The 24,982-nt window shown below is 37.8% G+C and overlaps 1 protein-coding gene across 1 annotated transcript in view; it reads left to right on the top strand.

Annotated features, from left to right (window-relative positions):
- Positions 1-24,982, top strand: part of CNTN5 (contactin 5) — a 650,920-nt gene that overhangs the window by 117,168 nt on the left and 508,770 nt on the right. Inside the window, exon 4 of the mRNA XM_040257782.1 lies at positions 11,998-12,093. Within this exon, the coding sequence (XP_040113716.1) occupies positions 11,998-12,093 (96 nt within the window). The remainder of the gene's footprint in view (positions 1-11,997; positions 12,094-24,982) is intronic.

The raw sequence follows: 24,982 nt of genomic DNA, 5'->3' as shown, positions 1-24,982 counted from the left end.
AAAGTGACAGTGAAGTCGCTCAGTCGTGTCCAACTCTTTGCGACCCCGTGGACTGTAGCCTACCAGGCTCCTCCGTCCATGGGATTCTCCAGGTAAGAATACTGGAGTGCGTTGCCATTTCCTTCTCCAGGGGATCTTCCGGACCCAGGCATCGAACCTGGGTCTCCCTCATTGCAGGCAGTCGCTTTAATCTCTGAGCTGCCAGGAGGCCGCTATATATTTATATAGAATTTGTTTTATATATAGAGAGTAAATTTTAGCATTTAAGATGATTTCACCATATATCACATTCACAGTTGAAGTGGATTTTTATAACACACATCAAGATACCAAAGAAAAGACCTAAAATCAAAAATACTTTTATCACATTTTTTGGATAACTTTTTTACCAAAGAATTTGCAATTTAATGTTTCACTTATAATGTAGTTAAAATCATCTCTTTCAAAGCACACAGATGTTGATGTGCTTTGGTTTCCTTTTAATAATTGAATCCTTTGGCTGGATAGTTTGTGTGTGATAATATAATATGTAAAATGGTAACCCACAATAAAAAATTACTCATCTGACCTGTTAAATATATCCACAGAAACAATGGGAATGGGAAAGTTTTATTATAAAAAATCTTCTGAGATACCACTAATTAACCCCATTGATGGTCTCCAAAGACTAATTTTATTAAATAACAAACATTTTCAAAAGGTGATATGGTGTCCTATTCACAGATGACTTATAACAAATATATTAAAGAATTACATCATGTGATATAATCGAAAAATGCTTTTAAAAATCACATTGATCAAAACACTACATTAAGAGTATCAAAAATACTCTAGATTAAAAATGTGCTAGTTCCCCAAATCAATTTGTCTATTTTGGAAGTCCAAATCTTTACTGGCTATGAGTTTTTATTCTTATTATTTAACCTTAGTGAATGACAGTATCCTCATCAATAAGTGAGGAAAATGAGCCCTTCCCAATGTGTTTACAAATTGATTAAAATCTCATGAGCTCATATGTGGCAAGAAAAATCCACAAATTTTCATGGATTACCTATGGATTTCAAAGGTACCATTCAATTATCAAATATTTTTTTTAAAACTATTATTATTAAGAATCTTGCTTGTTATGAGAGTATCTTAGGAAGACTTTGCATGCAAACAAATAGTTATGTATTAAAAATGCTAATTTGATTCTCTCTCAAAATAAATGTATGGATTATTTTTAATTCTTCACAGGTTTTTTCACTTCTAATCATCTGTCAGAGAATAATTTTTAGTAAGAATTGCTTGTGAAGGTTATTTTTAAATACCTAAATGAAATTTGGTCTAACTTCCATATACTGAATTGTTTTTTCCTAAGACATTGTATCACTGATCCTGTTCACAGCACCAATTGTCTTGCTGCTTACACAGTTCACAATGTTCACTGAACCCAGAGTAGGCAAGGCATGAGCTAAGAGGCTGGAAGGAGACTCTAGGAGCTGTAAGAACTGCAGACCTGGCTGGCATGGCAGCTTCAACACAGCCTCTCTCCTGGCTGATGCAGCAGCCATACTAGCAGCCATAATATAATCATAACACAGCCATGATGTAGCCAGAACACAACCTCATATAACATAACTACAATGGCAATCCAATCTAGCTCCAATGCAGCAGCAGCCAGGGTTTTCATGGTGAGGTTCCTACAGGCATGCTGCAAAAAGGAGCACATGACCAAGTGAGTATCTCATGATGGGCACGTGTAGTGCTACAAGTGATCTCAGCTCTTTCTTATTCTTCAGTGGCTGAGTTGTGGTCAACTGTTGCGACCCCATGGACTGTAGCATGTCAGCCTTTTCTGCCCTTCACTTTTCTGTCCTTGCTCAAACTCATGTCCATTGACTTGGAGATGTCATTCAACTATCTGGTCCTCTATTGACCCTCTCCTCCGGCCTCTAATCATTATTTTCAAAATGTGAGGCAAGAGCCATAAGACAAGGGATGAGAGAGGCTAACCATGCAATCTCGGCTAATTTGCTCTTTCCCTGCATACATATTTTGAAACAACCACATTGAAATTGATTTGCCTACTCACTATTATTAATGATGCTGTGAAAGGGCTGCACTCAATGTGCCAGCAAATTTGGAAAATTCAGCAGTGGTCGCAGGAAGAGGTCAGTTTTCATTTCAATTCCAAAGAAAGGCAATGCCAAAGAATACTCAAACTACTGCATAATGGGAATCATCTCATCTCACATGCTAGCAAAGTAATGCTCAAAATTCTCCAAGCCAGGCTTCAACAGTGCGTGAACCATGAACTTCCAGATGTTCAAGCTGGATTTAGAAAAGGCAGAGGAACCAAAGATCAAATTGCCAACATCTGTTGGAGGATCAAAAAAGCAAAAGAGTTCCAGAAAATCATCGACTTCTGCTTTATTGACTATGCCAAAGCCTTTGACTTTGTGTATCACCACAAACTGTGGAAAATTCTTAGAGATAAGAATACCAGACCACCTGACCTGCCTCTTGAGAAATCTGTATGCAGGTCAGGAAGCAACAGTTATAACTGGACATGGAACAACAGACTGGTTGCAAATAGGGAAAGGAGTATATCAAAGCTGTATATTGTCACCCTGCTTATTTAATTTATATGCAGAGTACATCATGAGAAATGCTGGATTGGATGAAGCACAAGCTGGAATCAAGGTTGTCAGGAAAAATATCAATAACCTCAGATATGCAGATGACACTACCTTTATGGCAGAAAGTGAACAAGAACTATAGAGCCTATTAAAGAAAGTGAAAGAGGAGGTGAAAAGTTGGCTAAAAACTCAACATTCGGGAAATGAAGATCATGGCATCTGGTCCATAACTTTACAGCAAATAGATGAGGAAACAATGGAAATAGTGACAGACTTAATCTGGGGGGAGGAGTGGCTTCAAAAATCACTGCAGATGGAGACTGCAGACATGAAATTAAAAGATGCTTGCTCCTTGGAAGTAAACTCATGACCAACCTAGATAGCATATTAAATAGCAGAGACATTACTTTGCCAATAAAGGTCCATCTAGTGAAAGCTATAGTTTTTACAGTAGTCATGTATGGATATGAGAGTTGGACTATAAAGAAAGCTGAACACCAAAGAATTGATGCTTTTGAACTGTGGTGTTGGAGAAGACTGTTGAGAGTCCCTTGGACAGCAGGGAGATACAACCAGCCCATTCTAAAGGAAATCAGTCCTGAATATTCATTGGAAGGACTGATGCTGGGGCTGAAACTCACTAATTTGGCCACCTGATGTGAAGAACTGACTCATTGGAAAAGACGATGCTGGGAAAACTTGAAGGCAGGAGGAGAAGGGGCCAACAGAGGATGAGATGGTTGGATGGCATCACCAACACAATGGACATGAATTCGAGTAACCTCTGGAAGTTGGTGATGGACAGGGAGGCCTGGTGTGCTGCAGTCCATGGAGTTGCAAAAATTTGGATACGACTGAGCAACTGAACTGAACTGGACTGAATTTATTAATTGTATGACCAAAGTAAACTTTTTGCTTTTCACATATACTTAGTAATTTTTGGCATAGAGTAGGTATGCCAATAGCTAGTGAAACTATTATCCATCTATTCTTTTTTTTTTTTCAATTGGAGGATATTTGCTTTGCAATATTGTGTTGATTCCTGCCATACAAGACTCGAATCAGTCATAACTATATATCTATCTATCTATATCTATCTATCTATCTATATATACATCCACTCTCTTGAACCTCTACCTTTCCATCCCACTCCTCTAGGTCATCACTGAGTACCAGGCCGAGCCCCTTATGTTATATAGCAGCTTCCAACTAGCTGTCTCTTTTACACATGATCCTTTATGTAAGTCAATGCTACTTTCTCAGTTCATCCATCTCACCCTCTCCTTCTCCCACTGTATCCACAAATCTGTTCTCTCTGCCTACGTCTCCATTCCTTCCCTGCACATAGGTACCAATTTTCTAAATTTCTGTCCATTCATTCTTCTATTTCCCTTTGTACTACTAACATTTTAGAATATCGAAGATAGTTTCTCAGTGACATCTGACCAATTTTTATTACAGGATATTTACACTGAACACATAAAATCTGACAATGATCTAAATATCTTGATGATAATAACAGGAGCAACAAAATTGATGAAAGACTTCAATATGCAATTGCTTTGCAAAGGAGACAGCAAATCCCAAATCAATATAAGAGAATGTGTCCATCATTTTGGGACTTCCCAGGTGACTCAAGTGGTAAAGAACCTGCCTGCAAATGCAGGAGATGTAAGAGACTCCTGGGCCCTGGGAAGCACAAGTGGAGATGGTGGTGGTCGCCTTAAATCAGAAAGTGGTGGATAAATTTTTAAAGGTTTGAGTAGAAGGGGAGAGGGCTCGCCAGGGCACCCGGCTGCAGCGTCCTGTAAGCCCTCTCTTTCCTTGGGAGGTAGAGCACAGTCTCCCTCCTTTTCTTCATCAATGGCAGAAAACATGATCTGCACAGAAGGTGGAGACCCACCATCCACCGCTATAGCCTCCCCCATAGGCTATCTAACAGCCTCATGACAGGGGTCCAGGACATTTCTAATCATATTCCACAGAGCAAAAGCATCTAGAGTCTTTTCTGGCTCATGCAAAGTATAAAACAAATGTAGAAATTTAGACAGTCTTCCTGTGCTTACTTTAATGCCTCTATGGGCTAACATATGAAGTGATATTTCAATAAATATTTGTCTATTCTTAGATGCACAGAAACCTATTCTTCTAGAGAATATTCTTATTGATTCTATACCCTCCTCACCCTGCCTAAACTGCAGAGGGGTGCCGGCCACCCACAGCTACAATCCTAACAGTCCCGCGTTACAATCGCATATTACTTACTCTTCAGCGTCCCCTGTTCTGGGTGCCACTTGCCGGAGTCCAACTCTAGCAGCCAGGGATTCAACCTGAAGAGGCGAACGGGGTCGGTGATGAGACAGCCTTTCATTTTTCTATAGACTGCCTGTTTATTCCAAGTTTAAGATTCTCTTCTATACTTTTACAAAAACATTAGGCCAGAGGTTTGACATTTTCAGTTCCCCCTCTCCCAGATTTATTATCTCCATAAATCACTGTTGCTCCTCAGAGTTCCTGCTTCAGTGATTCTCTCGGAATCAACCTTATCATCTATTATCTACCTCCTCTAATGTGGCCTATAGTTAACATTGTAACTCATGCTACATTCCTCAGTTTACTACTTATCTTCCTAAGTCCTGTTTGCCCCTAACATCCTGAGCTCACTATCTCTTAAAAAGGCTTCTAGCTATAGTGTCTCTAAAAATTCCTAACTTCTATAAGCTATAGTAAAATATGCTAACTTTAGAACATTCCTTAAATCTTTAACTTCTAACTCTTTTAATTATTTCTAAGCCCTAAATTCAGTAAACTCTTTTGCCATAAACATTCTCCTCGCAAATAGGCTTCAGATATCAATCTCTCCCATGGCCTCAAGCTGCAGCCTATGTACTCATCCTGGAACACTTTTTTGTAAAAGTCCTTGAACAAATGTCAATGATTAACTTTATGAATTATTTTCAGAGCAATGCTGAAGAAGGCTTCGTGCCTTCTCATGCTCCTCTCAAGAACAATAAGCACCTTAATATTCCTTTTCAGTCAACTCAGCCAAGGAGAGGAAAAGACAAGTCAGAATTACAAGGCCTAACTCCTTCATCCCAGGATCCATGCCTGCAGAATGAGGAGAGGGGGCTGGGGGCCGTGCCTCCATTTTGTCAGTAATGCCTAATGCAGCTCCCGATAAGAGACGTGGGTTCCATCCCTGGGTTGGGAAGATCCCCTGGAGCAGGGTAAGGAAATCAACTCCAGTATTTTTGCCTGAAGCATTCCATGAACAGTGCGCCTAGCAGGCTACAGTCCATAGGGTCGAACAGAGTTTGACATGACTGAAGCAACTTAGCATGCACGCACAGTCATTTTTGCAGAAATCCTAGAAATTAAATCCATGGGCCACTCAGATAGATCATTCATCTTAGTTACTCAATCTTATATATGAATCCAATACTCAAAAGTTCAGTTCAGTTCAATCACTCATTCCTGACTCTCAGTGACCCCATGGACTGAAGTACTCCAGACTTCCCTGTCCATCACCAACTCTTGGAGCTTGCTAAAACTGATGGCCATCCAGCTGGTGATGCCATCCAACCATCTCATCCTCTGTCATTACCTTCTCCTCCTGCCTTCAATCTTTCACAGAATCCAGGTCTTTTCCAGTAAATCAGTTCTTCAAATCCAGGTGGCCAAATATTGGAGTTTCAGCTTCAGCATCAGTCCTTCCAATGAACACCCAGGAATGATCTCCTTTAGGATGGACTAGTTGAATCTCCTTGCAGTCCAAGGGACTCTCAAGAGTCTTCTCCAACACCAGAGTTCAAAAGTATCAATTCTTTGGCACTCAGCTTTCTTTATAGTCCGACTCTCACATCCATACATGACTACTGGAAAAACAATAGCTTTGACTAGACAGACATTTGTTGGCAAAGTAATGTCTCCGCTTTTTAATATGCTGTATAGATTGGTTATAGCTTTTCTTCCAAGGAGCAAGTGTCTTTTAATATTATGGCTGCAGTCACCATCTGCAGTGATTTTGGAACCCAAAGAAATAAAGCCTGTCACTGTTTCCATTGTTTCCCTATCTATTTGGCATGAAGTTTTAGGACTGGATGCCATGATCTTAGTTTTTTGTTTGGGTTTTATTTTTTCTTTTTTTAAATATAAATTTATTTATTTTAATTGGAGGTTAATTACTTTACAATATTGTATTGGTTTTGCCATACATCAACATGTATCTGCCACAGGTATACATGTGTTCCCCATCCTGAACCCTCCTCCCTCCTCCCTCCCACTACCATCCCTCTGGGTCATCTCAGTGCACCAGTGCACCAGCCCCAAGCATCCAGTATCATGCATTGAACCTGGACTGGTGACTCGTTTCATATATGATATTATACATGTTACAATGACATTCTTCCAAATCATCCCACCCTCTCCCTCTCTCACAAAGTCCAAAAAACTGTTCTATACATTTGTGTCTCTTTTGCTGTCTCGCAAACAGAGTTATCATTACCATCTTTCTAAATTCCACATACATGCATTAGTAATACATTTGAATCAGTTCTAATGAGGTGGATGAAACTGGAGCCTATTATACAGAGTGAAGTAAGCCAGAAAGATCTTAATTGTTTGAATGTTGAGTTTAAGCCAACTTTTTTACTCTCTTTTTTCAGTTTCATCAAGAGGCTTTTTATTTACTCTTTGCTTTCTGCCATATGGGTGATATCATGTGCATATCTGAGGTTATTGATATTTCTCCTGGCAACCTTGATTCCTGCTTATGCTTCATCCAGCCTAGCATTTCATATGATGCACCCTGCATATAAGTTAATTAAGCAGGTTGGCAATATACAGCCTCGATGTACTCCTTTCCCTATTTGGAACCAGTCCATTGTTCCATGTCACATTCTAGCTGTTGCTTCTTGACCTACATACAGATTTCTCAGGAGCCAGGTCAGGTGGTCTGGTATTCCTATGTCTTTAAGAATTTTCCACAGTTTGTGGTGATCCACAAAGCCAAAGTTTTTGGCATAGTCCATAAAACAGAAGTAGATGATTTTCTGGAACTCTCTTGCTTTTTTGATGCTCCAACAGATGTTGGCAATTTGATCTCTGGTTCCTCTGCCTTTTCTAAATCCAGCTTGAACATCTGGAAGTTCATGGTTCACATACTGTTGAAGCCTGGCTTGGAGAATTTTGAGCATTACTTTGCTAGCATGTGAGATGAGATGATTCCAATTGTGCAGTAGTTTGAGCATTTTTTGACATTCCCTTTCTTTGGGATTGGAGAAGGAAATGGCAACCCACTCCAGTGTTCTTGCCTGGAGAATCCCAGGGATGGGGGAGCCTGGTGGGCTGCCGTCTATGGGGTCGCACAGAGTCAGACATGACTGAAGTGACTTAGCAGTAGCAGTTGGCAATAGGAGTTCATGATCTGAGCCACAATCAACTCTTGGTCTTGTTTTTGCTCACTGTATACAGTTTATCCACCTTCAGCAACAAAGAATATAATCAGTCTGATTTCTGTGTTGACCATATGGTGATGTCCATATGTAGTCTTCTCTTGTGTTATTTGTAGAGGGTGTTTGCTTTGGCCAGTGCATTTTCTTGGCAAAACTCCATTAGCCTTTGCCCTGCTTCATTTTGTACTCCAATACCAAAATTGCCTGGAACTCCAGATATCTTGTGACTTCCTACTTTTGCATTCCAGTCCCCTATAATGAAAAGGACATCTTTTTTTGTGTGTTAGTTCTAGAAGGTCTGTAGATCTTCATAGAACTGTTCAACTTCAGCTTCTTCAGCATTACTGGTTGGGGCATAGACTTGGATTACTGTGATATTGAATGGCTTGCCTTGGAAACGAACAGAGATCATTCTGTCATTTTTGAGGTTGCACCCAAGTACTGCATTTTGGACTCTTTTGGTGACTATGAGGGCTACCCCACTTCTTCTTAGGGATTCTTGATCACAGTAGTATATATAATGGCCATCTGAATTAAATTTGCCCATTCTAGTCCATTATACCACTGATTCCTAAAATGTAGATGTTCATTCTTGTCATCTCCTGTTTGACCACTTCCAATTTTCCTTGATTAGTTCAATTATATGATTAGTTTATATATCTACAGTCTTCCTTTACAGCTTTTCTGTATTATCAGTACCTAATATAGATTTTGGTATACAGCTTGCACTGAAAAAAACACCTGTTAAATGAATTAAGGAAATGATTTGTCTGATTTGTGGTCAATTTGCTTCCAATCACACATTTCAGCCTTATAGTCTGTCATATGTGCCTCTCAGCCGTATCATTAATTGTATGAATTCGTTGGATAGATATAATCTTGTAAGCTGCAGTTCTAGTTAAAGCTCCATTATCAAACTCTGCATGAGTTTCTGGACTTGGAAAAAAGGTCTGAGAAAAAATAAAACCTGAGGTCTTGTGATTCTTTATTACAAACTTCCTCCTCCAGATTACTTGTCTTTTAGTCCATGTGTTTCATAATAAGTCCAGAAAGAAGCTTATTTCAGTTTATAATTTGAACCTGAATTTTAGAGTTCTTAAAGCAAAATTTTTACTGTTAATCATTTTTTCACCTTAAAGATCAAAATAGAACATAGAAAGTTTTTTTTTTTTTTTTTTACTTCCCATGAGTGCATGCTAAGTCACTTCAGTCATGTCCAACTCTTTGTGACCCTATGGACCATAACACACCAGGCTCCTCTGTTCATGAGATTCTCCAGGCAAGAGTACAAGAGTCAGTTGCCATTCCCTTCTCCAGGGGATCTGCCTGATGCAGGGATCAAACCTGCTGTAAGTGACAATAAAATAATCAAAGATTCATCCATACAAATTCTTTTTTTTTTTTTTTCATTTCTCTTTTTGATACATAGAATGCTTATTCTAACTAAGTTCTCTGATGAGCACCTGCAAAGTAACTGCTTTCTCTTAACCGTGAGATCAAAACAACCAGCAATATTTTTAGTCAGACTATTTTCTCTAGTTGCCATTCCTGCTCCAATTAAGAATTTTTTTTACATCAATCTGGTCTCAGATCAACCAGAATCTTGCCTGACACAAAGACTACTTTCACATTAAACATAATCGAGCTTTACTCTTTTTTATTCTAGGAGGAAGGATTTAAATGAAAAAAGCACACTCTCCATCAAAGTGCAGGCTTTTCTTTAGTATTTCTGTATATGTCTTTATGAGACAAAAATGATCTATTCACAATTGAAAAAACTCCATTTATTTTTGCACTGCTGATGCTATAGCTCCTAGGAAGCAATGACACAAAGACAATTCCAGGAGAAACTGTTGAATTGTACCTGTATTAACAGATGATAAAAAATAAAGCAGTTAGGGCTGATATTATCCTTTGGGTCATTGAGATCTCAAAACACAATTCAGGTCATAGTTATTCTATAATTTTCTTTTCTGTGTCTAATTTCTAGGCCATACCCATACTTCAATTTATGAGAAATAAGCATTCATTTGGGATTGTTTGCATTCAAATATTTTAACTGTAATAAGTTGATTTGAAAAGTCATAATGAACATAATAAAAACTTTTAGCAAATGTATTAGAAGCTAAGTATATATACTTTTAAGAAAACATTTAAGAAATTTAGTTAGAATAAATTGATATCCAAATAGCTTTCTAGAATTTATAAATTCAATGAGGATGAAAAAAGGAAAATAAAACCATATAATTTCTAAAGAGATATTACAACCCCATTGCTCACTGTGCTGTGTTTATAAGAGTAGTCAAAAGAAGTTAATTGAGAAACCTTGTCATGCTTTGTTTTCAGATTGAGGGGATTTGTTAGGGAAAACAAGAAAGACAGCTTCTATCTTTAAGTGTCAGTGAAAATGAGTTTAAAGCCATGTATTATGTACATTTGAAAGTTAATGGAGCTGATTTTTATTAGAAGTTAGTGTGTAGGTTTTCAAACCAGAAAAAGTAGTAGAATAAATTTTCCTTTTTGTTTTACCACTTTACTTATTTATAGTAACTATTATATACTTAACTATTTACAATGAAATGCAGCATGTATGTAAAATCCTAAACACTTTCCTCAGGAATGAATTTCTTTCTATTTATTCATTATGCCTTGACTGTTTACTAGTCCTTCATGGTTTTGAATGTATTTTAAAAGGTTGGATTGTAAATCCAGCAAATTTTAAATTGTAAGCCATCTCTCAAAAATGTAATTTATAGAATTTCTCTTAGAATATTAAAGTTGATGATTTATCTCTTTCATATCCATTCAGTATATTTTCTTGACTGCTTACCTTCATCATTCATCAGATTAACAAACATTAAATTTGAGGGTCTACATTGTATTATTATGAAACAACACTACTTTAGCATAAAATGATGACTGTTTTTTTTTAATCTCCTTTATAATTGATAGTGATAGGAAAGGCAGAACATCTCAAGAAGCATTTCTCACCAGGGAAACACAATTTTACAAAATTGGAATTCTAAGACAATGTTTATTTATAAAAATATTGCACTCCTATCATTTCCAAGAAATTATTCTAAAACTCATTTATTTAATCAACCAAGCTTAAGAAAAAAGGAAGGTACAAATGTACTGAGCTATGAATAGCTTAATAAAAATAAAAGAAACATAAATAATGCATACCGTTCTTTTTTAAGGCCACTCTATTTTTAGGACAATGTTTTTAAATTGTGCAAATGCAAGAAAACTTAAGGGAAGACAATTGAAACTCAATCAATGCATTAGTCCTTCATACATTCAAGTTAGTGTTTCAATAACTATAATATTTCTTGAATAATCAAAATGGATGAGTATAATTAATTTGTACATACCATCCCAGGCTTACATAAAATGAAAGTAACAAGACATTTTCACTCACATTTGTAGAAAAGGGGTCCTTATATCTTCATTATATTTTGCTTGAGTGCACAAGTCCTTCTAATTTGGCAAATTCATGCTTGGTTTTCCATACCATTTCTAGCATGACAGATGATTAGGAAGCAGTTTGGGCACCAGACACCCCAACCACGTCTGTTCTTAATATGCATGAGTGGCTTTGATTGGTAGTAGAAAAATTAACATGTAAAAGCTATTATAAAGAAATACAGTAATTATTCAATGTGTTATAAAGCTATTGTTTAATTTATCCCTACACTGGCAATTTGTATGCACTATACATAGAAATTAGGAACGCACACATAGTCTGAAAAGCATGATATTTAAAATTGGATGGTAGAGATTTATTGTTAAAACTTTCACTGCTCAACAAAGGAAAAGAAACCTTGCTTAGATAATGATAGAAAAGTAAGGACAAGTTACAAGAGCAGTAATTCTTTAAGCTCCTTCTTGCCTCGCATCTGAACGCTGTGTTATGTTGGCAGATCTGGGGAACTTTAGTGGCCGGACCAGAAGCGCGGTGTCCGTTCGGGAAGGCCAAGGGGTCGTCCTCCTGTGCTCACCTCCGCCTCACTCGCCAGGTAAGTCGTCTCCCTTTCCTATCGCTGCTCCTATCCTCCTGTGTGCTCGTTCCTTTAGACAGGGTGTTGACCGGGAAACATTCAGGTGACATGTGTGTGGTTTTCTTGATATGTATCAGGGTACCAGGTGAGTAATTAAAGACCATATTTTCTAAATGCCACAGGACAGGAGACTGAGCTCCTCTGATAAGACTGTTTTATGGCTGAGTCTGGACCATCCTGGTTATGGATGTCTCTCTTTGCCTGCAACCAGGGAGGAATATACTACTCAGAGCACAGGGAAAGTGATAAGCCGAGAAAGTTAGGAACTTTTCAAAATTGTTGGGAATGTCAGAGTTGAGTTAACTGAACACCAATGTGCCTCTAGTTTCAGAAGATAAGCTGGAAACTGAGTTGTTTATGGCGTAATTTTTCACACTGGAACAAAAAATGTTAAGAAATATTTCTTGAGTTTCATACAGCTATGATTTCCTTGTTGTTTTCTGACTATTTGAGTTCTTGTTTGTAAAAGTTATAATAGTAGGTAAGTATTTCTCAGGGTTTGAAGTAACAGAATAGTCAACTGTGCTCAGATTAATTATTTCCCCTATTGCCAGCTCACAGATAATTATTTCCATTTTGTTTAAGTTCTATAGTTTGAAGTGAGTACTTCTTGGCAACTCAGTAAAGTTTTCCTATAATGCAATTTAAGAAAGGCCAGCAGCAATTAAAGAGAAAGAGAGAGAATCAAATGTCTATTTCTACGTGAGAAATAATGAAGATTTTAGTTAACAAGTGGAAACAGAATTCAGGATCTTGGTACCTCAATCAATTTTTCTTTTTTGTTTAGAGTGAAAACCAAACTTGTCTCTAGGTTGCATTACTAGTACAGTATTGAGGCCCAATTTTGTTCTATCATAGATAATCCTTATCATGCTTTATAATAAGACCTCAAATCAATTTTCTTAAAGTTCCTCATCTCTATCAGACCCTAATTTTATTTTTAATTGAAAGAGAAGTAAGCTAAGTTTCCACAGGAAAATATTTTTGAAAATATTTTACTTTGAAACTAAGATAATAATCACTGTGAGGAATAATTTCTGAGTTATACCAACTTCATTCCAATATGTCAATTCAGCTGTTCCAATCCTTTTGTGAGTAGTTTGTGAACTTTACAGAAAACATATCCAGTCTTACCTACATGTGTTTTACCTTTTTTAAAATGGATTTTAATAGGCTTAAGAGAATCCTATGAAATTAATATGTTATGTTTAATGTTGGGTTATTATATTTAGTTTGAAGAGAAGTATTAGATAAATGTGTTAGAGATAACAAGGAGGGGAAGATGGAGGGAGGCCAGGGAAAGGAGAGCGGGGAGGAGGCAACAGACTGCAGAGAATGAAAGTGTTCATCAGCAACTTTACAGGGATTAGCAATACGCAGTGACTCCCGTGGGAAAAAAAGGAAGATTTTCTCTGAGATACAATCTATATTATAGGGCTGTTGAAACATGTTAAAAAATGAAATGAGAGAGAACAATTCAAGAAGCAAAACTGTAAGATTACACATAAACAAATTATCCAACTGGCAGAGAAAACTATATACAGAAGATTTATAATGAGAAAAAAATAGTATAATGAATTGTATACATGACAAGCATAAGATAAGAATATGTATGAATAATTGATTAAATAAATAAAAATGTGATCTTTGAGATCAACAAGAATAAAGCTGGCTTATTTGTTATTGTATTGTATGACAATATATGTGTCATAAGAAATATTAGACTTATTAGATAATTTAAAATTGTAGGGGAGGTTATATTCTACTAGGTACATATGTTGAAGTGTTATATGAAATGACTTATTCAAATGTCAGTGTTAACATAACAGAATTTGGGAGGACACATGGGTGACCCAAAATAACTACAGTAGCTCAGCTTCCAGGCCAATGACTAACACTTACAAGTTGGTCATTTATCCCTTGATTAGCCAAATCCTATGATATATCTCTAGCTTTTCTGTTAAGCATGTCAATTATATTCTGGTTCCAACTGAAACTTGTACATCCCACAAAGGCACACCTTCCACTGCAGCCCTTTAAAGTTATGGCTGTTTATTCTATCAGATTGTTTATGTACCATTCAAAGTGAGATTAGAAAACATATTCTCCTTTCTCTTCATGGTACATTCTCTATTCTCCTTACAAAAAAAAAAAAAAAGACCCCTCTGTTTTTAAAATTTCAGTTTAGACTCTGCAAATCTTTGTTGCTGTCATTTACACACATCTCAGCTTACTCCTTTTCATTTTGTCTTCTTTTTGCCATTCCAATGGTCTTGGTTTACAATCATTCTCAGGCACTTCATCTGCTATTATCAGCAGCTACAGTTTCTTAACTGGGCTTCCAGTTAAGGTAGCACTAGTGGTAAAGAATCTGCCTGCCAACGCAGAAGACACAGGAGACTCAAGTTTGTTCCCTGGATCAGGAAGATTTCCTGGAGTAGGAAAGAGTACCCTACTCCAGTGGAGGAAATGGCACCCCTGTCCAGTATTCTTGCCTGGAAAATTCCATGTGCTAGAGGAGCCTGGCAAGCTATAGGCCATGGAGCCACAAAGAGTTGGACTTGGCTGAGCAACTGAGAATACGTACATTTTCTGCTCACTGCTTCCTTGATTCCAGGAACCCTTCAACCTTATTGAAATCTGCAAATCCTTGATATTACCTCCTTTTTGCCTTTGTTCCCCTTCTTTGAGTCTCATTTTTTCTCCTTCAATCATTATCATTTTTCTTGCTTACAACCTTAATTATTTCATCCTTCTTTTGCCTCACAACACTCAACAAAATCCTAATCCCAATGTAAACCCATTCTTCAACCTGAAACTACTCAACTTTATATGACTATAAAGGGAATTCCCTCATGGTCCTGTGGTTAGGATTCCACCCTTTCACTGCCAAGGGCACAGGTTCAATCCCTGGTCAGTCGGGAACCAAGATCCCACAAGCTGCACAGTATAGCCAATGCATATGTATATACATATGTATGTATATATGACACTATAAAAATAGTCAGGCAGATTAGTCTAAATTTGGGGGCTTCCCAGGTGGTGCTAGTGGTAAAGAACCTGCCTGCCAATGCAGGAGACATAGAGATGTGGTTTGGATCTCTGGCTTGGGAAGATCCCCTGGAAGAGGGCATGGCAGCCCACTCCAATATTCTTGCCTAGAAAATCCCATGGACAGGTTCCCTGGTGGGCTACAGTCCATAGGGTTTCAGAGTCAGACACGATTGAAGTGACTTAACACTCGTGCATGCAGTCTAAATTTAAAATCCAAACTATGAATCTCAAGTACACTTATGCTGACCAGAAATTAAGGGGAAAAAAACCAAACCTAGCCCTCTCACTGTAATTTTGTCAAACCTTCAATGTGTCTCCCATCATTCAATTTTTCTCCCATCCTCATTTTCAGCTAATAACCATTTCACTGTGAAAAGAAAAGCAATTAGAAGATAACTTTCATAAGCCTTCATCACCAAATTACACACTCATTAACATTTGTTTCAGATTCTAACCTCTCTTCTTTAGTATAGATGTACTGCTGTGCTTCTAAGGCCCATCCCTCAACCTGTGTACTGTAGTTCATCCTTATTTATCTACTTAAATAAATCACTTTAGTAATTCTCTGTTCTGCTCTTCTAAATTTTCACCAGAGATTGCTTACTTTCTTCGGGGTCATTCCTAACAGGGTACAACCATACTGTCCCCTCCTCCATCTGAAAACAAAACAATACAAAGCAAGCCTCTCCTCTTTCAGCTACCACCTCATATTTTTCTGCTCCTCTCCATAGCAAACCCTTCAGAGGCTTTGTATGTGCATTATCCAGTTTAACTCTGATGCTGTCTTTTTGTCTCTTTCTTTCTTTCTTCCCTCTTTCTCTGTCTCTTTCTCTAACTTTTTAGTAGATTTATTGAGAGCCAGTTTCGACCCCAGAATAACTCACCTGCTTTAAGTGTACAGGTCAGTGAGCTTCTCTATGTGTAACACAATTGTGCCACTGTTAGCACAGCCCAAGTTTAGAAATTGCATTATTTCACACGGGCATTTCCACCCATGTCTTCATGCAATCACTGATCGGCTTTCTGTCTCTACATTTTTACCTTTCCTAAAAATTTTATTTTCGTGAAATTATACAATGTGCAGTCTCTGTGTGTGCACTTAATGTTTCTAAGGTGCATCCATATTTGTCGGTATGTTATTCCATATCCCTGAATAGTAGTCCATTGTACAGATAAACCTCAGTTTATGGCATCTTTAACATTACAACGTTATTTTCAGTCCTCATATTGGAAACTCCTTCTTTTATAGAACACTTTCTTGCAGAATTCCACACACACTAGTTTTCCTCTGACCTTACTTTGTAATCCCCTGTGTTGATTTTGCCCCATCTCCTCTTACAGCCACTCATGTGTCAGGTTTTGAACTTCTTTCTTTAATATACCCTCATTCCCTGATATTTCACCCCACAATACTCTTTAAATACTGATATCTCCCAAATGTATGTCTCCAATCAGGAATCTGGTTGTACATCTAACTGCCTACTCAGCATTTCTATTTGCATGGCTAATAGGAACTGCAAACTAACCCATGAGTAACACTGAACTCCTGGTTATATCTTCCCCAAATATGAGATCTTTCCCCCTAAATTAATGACAATTCCATTCCTTGCAATTCATCAGTGTTTGAGACATTTTTTCTTACTTTCTTTCACTCCTCACATAAAAATTGTCAGCAATTTTATTGGTCCTACTATAAATTTTATCTGAAATCTGACAATTTCTCATACCTTCCATGCCAGTTCTCTCATATAAAGTATAATTATCACCTACCTGAGTTATTGCAGTCGCCTTTTAATGGTTCTCTATTATTTTTGACTTTATCTTTTTAAAATCTGTTCTCAACATGGTAGTTAAGAGTGACCTTCAGTTCAGTTCAGTCACTCAGTCATGTCTGACTCTTTGCGACCACATGAACTATAGCAGGCCGGGCCTCCCTGTCCATCACCAACTCCCGCAGTTCACCTAAACCCATGTCCATTGAGTCGGTGATGGTATCCAACCATCTCATCCTCTGTTGTCCCCTTTTCCTCATTCCCTCAATCTTTCCCAGCATCAGGGTCTTTTCCAATGAGTCAGCATCTTTGCATCAGGTGGCCAAAGTATTGGGAGTTTCAGCTTCAGCATCAGTCCTTCCAATGAATATTCAGGACTGATTTCCTTTAGGATGGACTTGTTGGATCTTCTTGCAGTCCAACGGACTCAAGAGTCTTCTCCAACATCACAACTCCAAAGCATCAGTTCTTTGGCACTCAGATTTCTTTTTGTCCAACTCTCACATCCATACATGACCAATGGAAAATCCATAGCCTTATAGTTTTTATCATGTCACCTCTCTGTGCAAAACACTCCAAAAACTTCCTGTCTGCTACAGATTGAATTGAGTTACCTTTAAGTTCATATGAAGCTCCAATATTTGGAGATGGGTCCTTTGGGAAGTAATTAGGTGTATAGAGGGACCTTGAGGGTAGGACCCTTTTGATGGAATTAGTGCCCCTATAAGAAGAGATATCAGAGAGCTTGCTCTTTCTTTCCATAATTTGACAATTTAGTGAGAATGTGGCCATCTACCAGTCAGAGACCTTTCAGCAGAATCCAACTAAGCTGAAACCCTGATCTTAGACTTCCAGCCTCAGTATCCTTTACTGTTGTTTAAGCCAGCCAGTCTATGGCATTTTGTAATGGCACCCTAAGCAGACTAATATACCATCTCATTCACAGTCAGTGCTCAAGTCCTTACTGACAATAGCTTGAATTAGACAAGGCTATGGTCCATGTGATCAGATTGGTTAGTTTTCTGTGACTGTGGTTTTCATTCTGTCTGCCTTCTCATGGAGAAGGATAAGAGGCTTATGGAAGCTTCCTGGTGGGAGAGACTGACTGAGGGGGAAACTAGGTCTTATTTTGATGTGCAGGGCCATGCTCAGTAAATCTTTAATCCAATTTTCTCTTGATGGACAGACTTAGGTGGCTTAGAGGGTAAAGCATCTGCCTGTGATGCAGGAGACCCAGGTTCGATCCCTGGGTCGGGAAGATCCTCTGGAGAAGGAAATAGCCACCCACTCCAGTATTCTTGCTGGAAAATTCCATGGATGGAGGAGCCTGGAGGGCTACAGTCCATGGGGCCACAAAGAGTCGGACACGACGGAGCGACTTCACTTTCTGCAGAAGGAAATGACAACCCACTCCAGTATTCTTGCCTGGAAAATCCCATGGACAGAGGAGCCTGGCGGGCTACAGTCCATAAGGTCACAGAGAGTTGGACACGACTGAGTGACTTACTTCACTTCACTTCTCTTGATGTGCAGGGCTATGTTCCCTCCTTGTCATTTGACCTGGGGCCAAAACTATGGTGGAGGTAATGAAGATAATGGTGACCTCCTTCAGAAGGTCCCATGCAGGAACTGCTACACTCAGTGCCTCCAACCCTGGAGCAGGCCACCATCATCCCATGCCTCTGTGGGAGACTCCTGGACACTCATGGGCATGTCTGGGTCAGTCTCCTATGGGGTCACTGCTCCTTTCTCCTGGGTCCTGGTGCACACAAATTTCTGTTTGTGCCCTCCAAAAGTCTGTTTCCTAGTCCTGTGTAAGTTCTGGTGGCTCTGTAATGGGGTTAATGTAGTGGGGCTCTGTAGTTGGTTATGCCATACCCAAGTCTGCTGCACCCAGAGCCCCTGCCTCTGCAGCAGTCTACTGCTGACCCGTACCTCCACAAGAGACATTCAAACACAGTTCTGTCTCAGGCTCTGTGGGGTCTCTGGGTCCTGGTACACACAAGGCTTGTTTGAGCCCTCTAAGCACCTCTGGCTGGTATGGGGATTTGATTCTAAATGCAATGTCACCCCTCCTACCATCTTTCTGGGGCTTCTCCTTTGCCCTTGGGCATGAAGTATCTCTGCAAAGTCACTCCAGCACTGCACAGCTCCTGCTGCATTGCCTACTGTATTTCTGGGGCTTCTCTGCCTTTGGATGTGGGGTGTTTCCTCACAGACTCTCCAGTACCACGCAGCCACTACTCCAGCTCATTGTTTTGGCCCCAAAATCACTGCAGATGGTGGCTGCAGCCATGAAATTAAGACACTTGCTCTTTGGAAGAAAAGCTATCACCAACTTAGACAGAATATTAGAAAGCAGAGATGTTATTTTCCAACAAAGGTCCATCTAGTGAAAGGTTTGGTTTTTCCAGTAGTCATGTATGGATGCAAGAGTTGGACTATAAAGAAAGCTGAGCACTGAAGAATTGATGCTTTTGAACTGTGATGGAGAAGACTCTTGAGAACCCCTTGGACTGCAAGGAGATTCAACCAGCCCATCCTGAAGGAAATCAGTCCTGAATATTCATTGGAAGGACTGATGCTGAAGCTGAAACTCCAATACTTTGGCCACTTGATGTGAAGAAGTTAGTCATTTGTAAAGACCCTTATGCTGGGAAAGATTGAAGATGGAAGGAGAAGGTGACGACAGAGGATGATATGGGTTGAATGTCATCATCAACTCAATGGACATGAGTTTGAGTAAACTCTGGGAGTTGGTGATGGACAGGGAGGCCTATCTTGCTACAATCCACGGGGTCACAAAGAGTTGGACACAACTGAATGACTGAACTGAATGACTGAACTGACTGACCGAAAATAACTTGGAGAATCCTCACCATTTGACTCCATATATTCTCTCTGACCTTATCTACTATTCTCTTTCTTGTTTTTTTCATATATAGTTATATTAGTTTCTCTGATATTCCATAGGAACTAGGTATAGTCTTGCCTGAAAGTCATTCCAGTTGCTATTTTCAGTGCCTGATTCCTCTTATGCTTGCCATTTGAATGACTTACAAGCTTGCTGAAATTTTTTCTAATTTTCCTATTTTGATATAAACCCCTACAATTCATTTCCTCTTTCTCTGTTTTCTTTTTCTCCACAATGATCATCACTTTCCATACATTGTGGAAATTTACTTACTTGTTTATTCCCTGTCCTCTTGAAATAGAATATAAATCCCACGAGGGCAGAATTTTTGTAGTTTTTGTTCAGTGCTGAGCCTCATGCCTGGAACAATGACTGGCATAGAGTAGGGGCTCAAAAACATTTGTTGAGTGAGTACATGCCTAATATTCATAAATAAATAAAATTGGCCGAGGTTTTTAGTCCATACATAACAATCAGAAACTGAGAAAGAAATCCTAAGAACAAAGAAAAACAGATCAAGTGTGTAGTAAGAAAAATTTCTTACCATTCAACTTTCTCTTATAATGATGTTGTGAATTGATGAAGAGATAAATGAACATGATTTATATCATCAATATGGAAGAATAAAATAAATATAAAATTAAAATAAAAACTGTAACCTGATTGGATTTTTTAATTTAAGTCACAATCATACTGTGAAATAGTGGATTAATCCTAATGCTTTGCTTTATCAATTAGAAAGACACCTTTGAAATTGTCTTGGGGAAGTCAAGTCAAAAAAGTCTTGCTGTAGAGGAAGGGCAAATGTAGAAAGAATAAGCCAGAGCTACTCAATGAGAAAGACCTTGTGATTGCTTTCCTGGTCTGGCACCTGTTAGCAAATGCCTCAACAACTGCCTTTGTTTTGGTGGGATGAGATTGTACACTGTGAAATGAAGAAATAACCTGATCCATACTAGAATTGCAACCCCAGATTTCTGTCAATTCGAAATAGTTATGTTTTGGGTTGGCCAAATGTTCATTCAGGTTTTTCCATAAAATGTTATGGAATGGTTAACCAATCTAATAGATCATCACAGCATACCTAGTTAACTGATGCTTGATTCTCTTTTGTTCCCCACTCTTATTTTACTGCTGCTGCTGCTGCTAAGTCACTTCAGTCATGTCCGACTCTGTGCAACCCCATAGACAGCAGCCGACCAGGCTCCTGTCCCTGGGATTCTCCAGGCAATACTGGAGTGGGTTGCCATTTCCTTACTACCATCTTTTAAATCATAATTGGTTTATTATTTTATCAAAAATTTAAATGAAGTAAAGTGTTGGAAGTAAACATTTCCTAATATTTTAATTTCCCCTAGTAGATTATATGTTCCTTAATGGTGCAAAACCTTCTACCTCATATTTGTATCTCTAATACTTAGTGCAGTACCTGACACTTGTAAATATATGAAAAAGTAGAAGAGTAAGTATTCATTAAATGCATGTTTAATAACTGAATAAATGTGCTGATTCTAATGAGAGTTTCATAGGGCTTTAAAAAGTTTTTATCAGGCTCCTGCTATCAGTTTATCATAACCAACTCTTATTTATGATAAATATTTGGGTCACCTAATGTCACATTCAAATATTATTATTTCAGATAATAGTATTCAAATATGAAGATTATTATTTCAAAGTTTAGCAAGTACTAAAATTTAGTGATAACTATATGAAATTATAAACATTTTATGCATCAAAGAAGATTAAAGAATATTCAGAAATAGCCATCAAATCCATTTTCTTATTACCTCAAATGGATGTTCAATGCTCATTTTTTTCCTGTGATTAAAAGCAAAAGCTAGGGTTGATTTATTTGCTGAATTTCCCCATTTACTTTGCAAGAGAGCAATATTAATTCCTGTCAGTAATATGTGTGAATAAAAACATCTTGACTGGATACTGAAGTAGCTATTCATCTACCTGTAAATAGCTATATCTTTTTAGATTCTTAAGCACATCTGACGAAAGTGATTTTGGTTGCCAAAAAAAAACAGTTCTGTCATTTATAAATTTTGAAATTCAGGGTTTTACTATTTTAAAAAAGCTCTCTGAAAATTTAAAAATAAGCCTCATAAAATCTATGACCAAGCATAGCATTATTTAAAGGTTTAAAGGTTATCACCACAGATTTTAAATACCAAATCAGTAGTTACTATTTAACTTTAAATATGTTTTGGCCCTATTTTGTGCAGAAGTATTATCCCAGAAGCTTACACACTTATATCAAAGTGGAAATTAAAATTCTTGTACATCTACTAGACTGCAGTTAAAAATATATCAATAATGCAACATTTTAAAATAAACAATCATATTTTCACATTTGTTGAACCATAAAATCCTTACAAGGGCTTCCCTGTAGCTCAGCTGGTAAAGAATCCGCCTGCAATGCAGAAGAGCCTGGTTTGATTCCTGAATTGGGAAGATTCCCAGGAGAAGGGATAAGCTACCCACTCCACTATTCTTGCCTGGAGAATCGCATGAACAGAGAAGCCTGGCAGACTACAGTCCATGGGGTCGCAAAGAGTTGGGCATGCCTGAGTGACTAAGCACAGCACAGCCAGCATAATCTTTGCAAAATATCTGCGAGTTAGCGATTATTTGTCATCCCTATTGTAGAGATGAGTAACCTATAGAAACTTTAGAAGGATTAAGTGAAACACTTAAGCTCTCATCATTAGTAAATGATGGAACCAGGATTTCAGTATTTGGTATATTTTATGCCATGTAATATATATTTTGGGTAAAGCTATACCAAATAGCTTTATATATATATAATATATATATTGTTTATACCATGAACACAAATAAGACTTCTTAAAAAAAAAATGGACTCATTAACTTCTCAAAATTCTTATTTTATAATACCAAATATTGTACTTACCGTTTCATTCAACAAATGCTTATTGAGTATATATTATCTTTTAATTAATGAACTTAGCCTATTTATTTATACCACCTCATTTTTTACTAATTACTATCCCTTTTCTATGATTTATTTACCCTTGTTTCACTTTTTCAGACTTTTTCTAATTAATGGAAGGTTTTAAATGAATGTTTCCTTCTACTCAATTTAAAATTATGCATTTTATTTCTATTATTTTAGAAATAATATGTAAAATCTCAATATACCTATTTAAAATCATTTTGATTTTATATGATTGCTTCTGGGGATTAATTGATTCAATCATTCATTTACTAATCAAACAGAACTTAAGGAAGAAAAAGAACTTAGTTTTATGGCTAAGATATAAAATTGGTTTAGAACAGAATAAGTTTAGTTGAGTCATGGATATGTGAAGAATTATGTACCTGCAGATAGTACAGAAAACTGCATATATAAGTCTGAAGCCTAGGAAAGGGGTCTGGGCAGGAGACTATAATTTTAAGCATAATCAGCATAGTTGTCTCAGGATTGATTATGAGATTGATTGGGAGCTCTTAACAAGAGTGTTTACAGTGTGAACAGCATGATTTCTCTTTGTATAGTAAACATCATGGGGGAAAAAAAAACAATATAACAAGCAAAAAACAGCTGTTCTGTTTCTATGATACCAACTGATTTAAATAACTTTGAATTACTGACAAAATTTGTGCATTTATGTGGCACAAATTGCAACTGATCACATTGAAATTAAAAATACCTACAATTCACATTTTTTTTTACTTTATTTTACTTTACAATACTGTATTGGTTTTGCCATACATCAACATAAATCTGCCACGGGTGTACATGTGTTCCCAATCCTGAACCCCCCTCCCACCTCCCTCCCCATACCATCTCTCTGGGTCATCCCAGTGCACCAGCCCCAAGCATCCTGTATTCTGCATCGAACTTAGACTGGTGATTCATTTCTTATATGATATTATGCATGTTTCAATGCCATTCTCCCAAATCATCCCACTCTATCCCTCTCCCACAGAGTCCAAAGACTGTTCTATACATCTGTGTCTCTTTTGCTGTCTCACATACAGGGTTATCATTACTATCTTTCTAAATTCCATATATATGTGTTAGTATACTGTATTGGTGTTTTTCTTTCTGGCTTACTTCACTCTGTATAATCGGCTCCAGTTTCATCCACCTCATTAGAACTGATTCAAATATATTCTTTTTAATGGCTGAGTAATACTCCATTGTGTATATGTACCACAGCTTTCTTATCCATTCATCTGCTGATGGACATCTAGGTTGCTTTCATGTCCTGGCTCCCCCAATTCACATTTTTTAACTCCAAATGTTTGTAAGAATTAACTGCTTGGATGAAAAAGATTTATTGACTATTTAAAAATTGCATTATTGTAGTTTTAAACGTGCAAAAGCTAAAGTTTAATGCACCTTCTATATGCCCTGGAACACCAGAGGCTCAATGCCTGTAGAAGAGAGGAGCTTATATCCTCAACAGATATAGTACGTGCATACTAAGTTGCTTCAGTCGTGTCAGACTCTTTGTGACTCTATGAACTGCAGCTTACCAGTCTCCTCTATCCCTGGGATTCTCCAGGCAAGAATACTGGATTGGATTGCTGTGTCCTCCTCCAGGGATCTTCCCAACCCAGAGATGGAACCCACATCTCTTATGTCTCCTGTACTGGCAGGCAGGTTCTTCACCACTAGCACCTCCTGGGAAACCCAGTAGATCCTGAGACAGGTGTGAAAAGACCTTAGAAGATGCAAGCCGAGTCCCAACAAAGTTGATTTAAAGTAAAAGAAACATCAGAGTACATAAAGCCACCTGCATCCAGATAAAAAACTGTAATTAATATTTATTTCCAACAAATGTTATCATTTTCTTTATTCTACTGCCTGGACCCTTAGCTTATCCTAACTACTAACCTAGTATTGTTTGCCTTGGTGATCTTGTAAAATTATGTGTGACTGAGTTCCAGGCAAAATAAATGCCCAGTCTGGTATATCTGTCTCCCTAAAAATTCAAAACCATAGAAACAGGTCCAGTTCCCCCAAACATGCTCTCTAAACCAGTCCATCTCCCTATTGTCCCTCCTCCAATCACAGAATTATGGGGACTCCATGGCACTCATGGGTAGCACAGTGCTGAGTGTAACCTGA

The sequence above is a fragment of the Oryx dammah genome, unplaced genomic scaffold (genome assembly GCF_014754425.2).
Source record: "Oryx dammah isolate SB20612 unplaced genomic scaffold, SCBI_Odam_1.1 HiC_scaffold_17, whole genome shotgun sequence".
NCBI classification, from domain to species: Eukaryota; Metazoa; Chordata; class Mammalia; order Artiodactyla; family Bovidae; genus Oryx; species Oryx dammah.
This window is presented reverse-complemented; position numbering and strand designations above follow the sequence as displayed.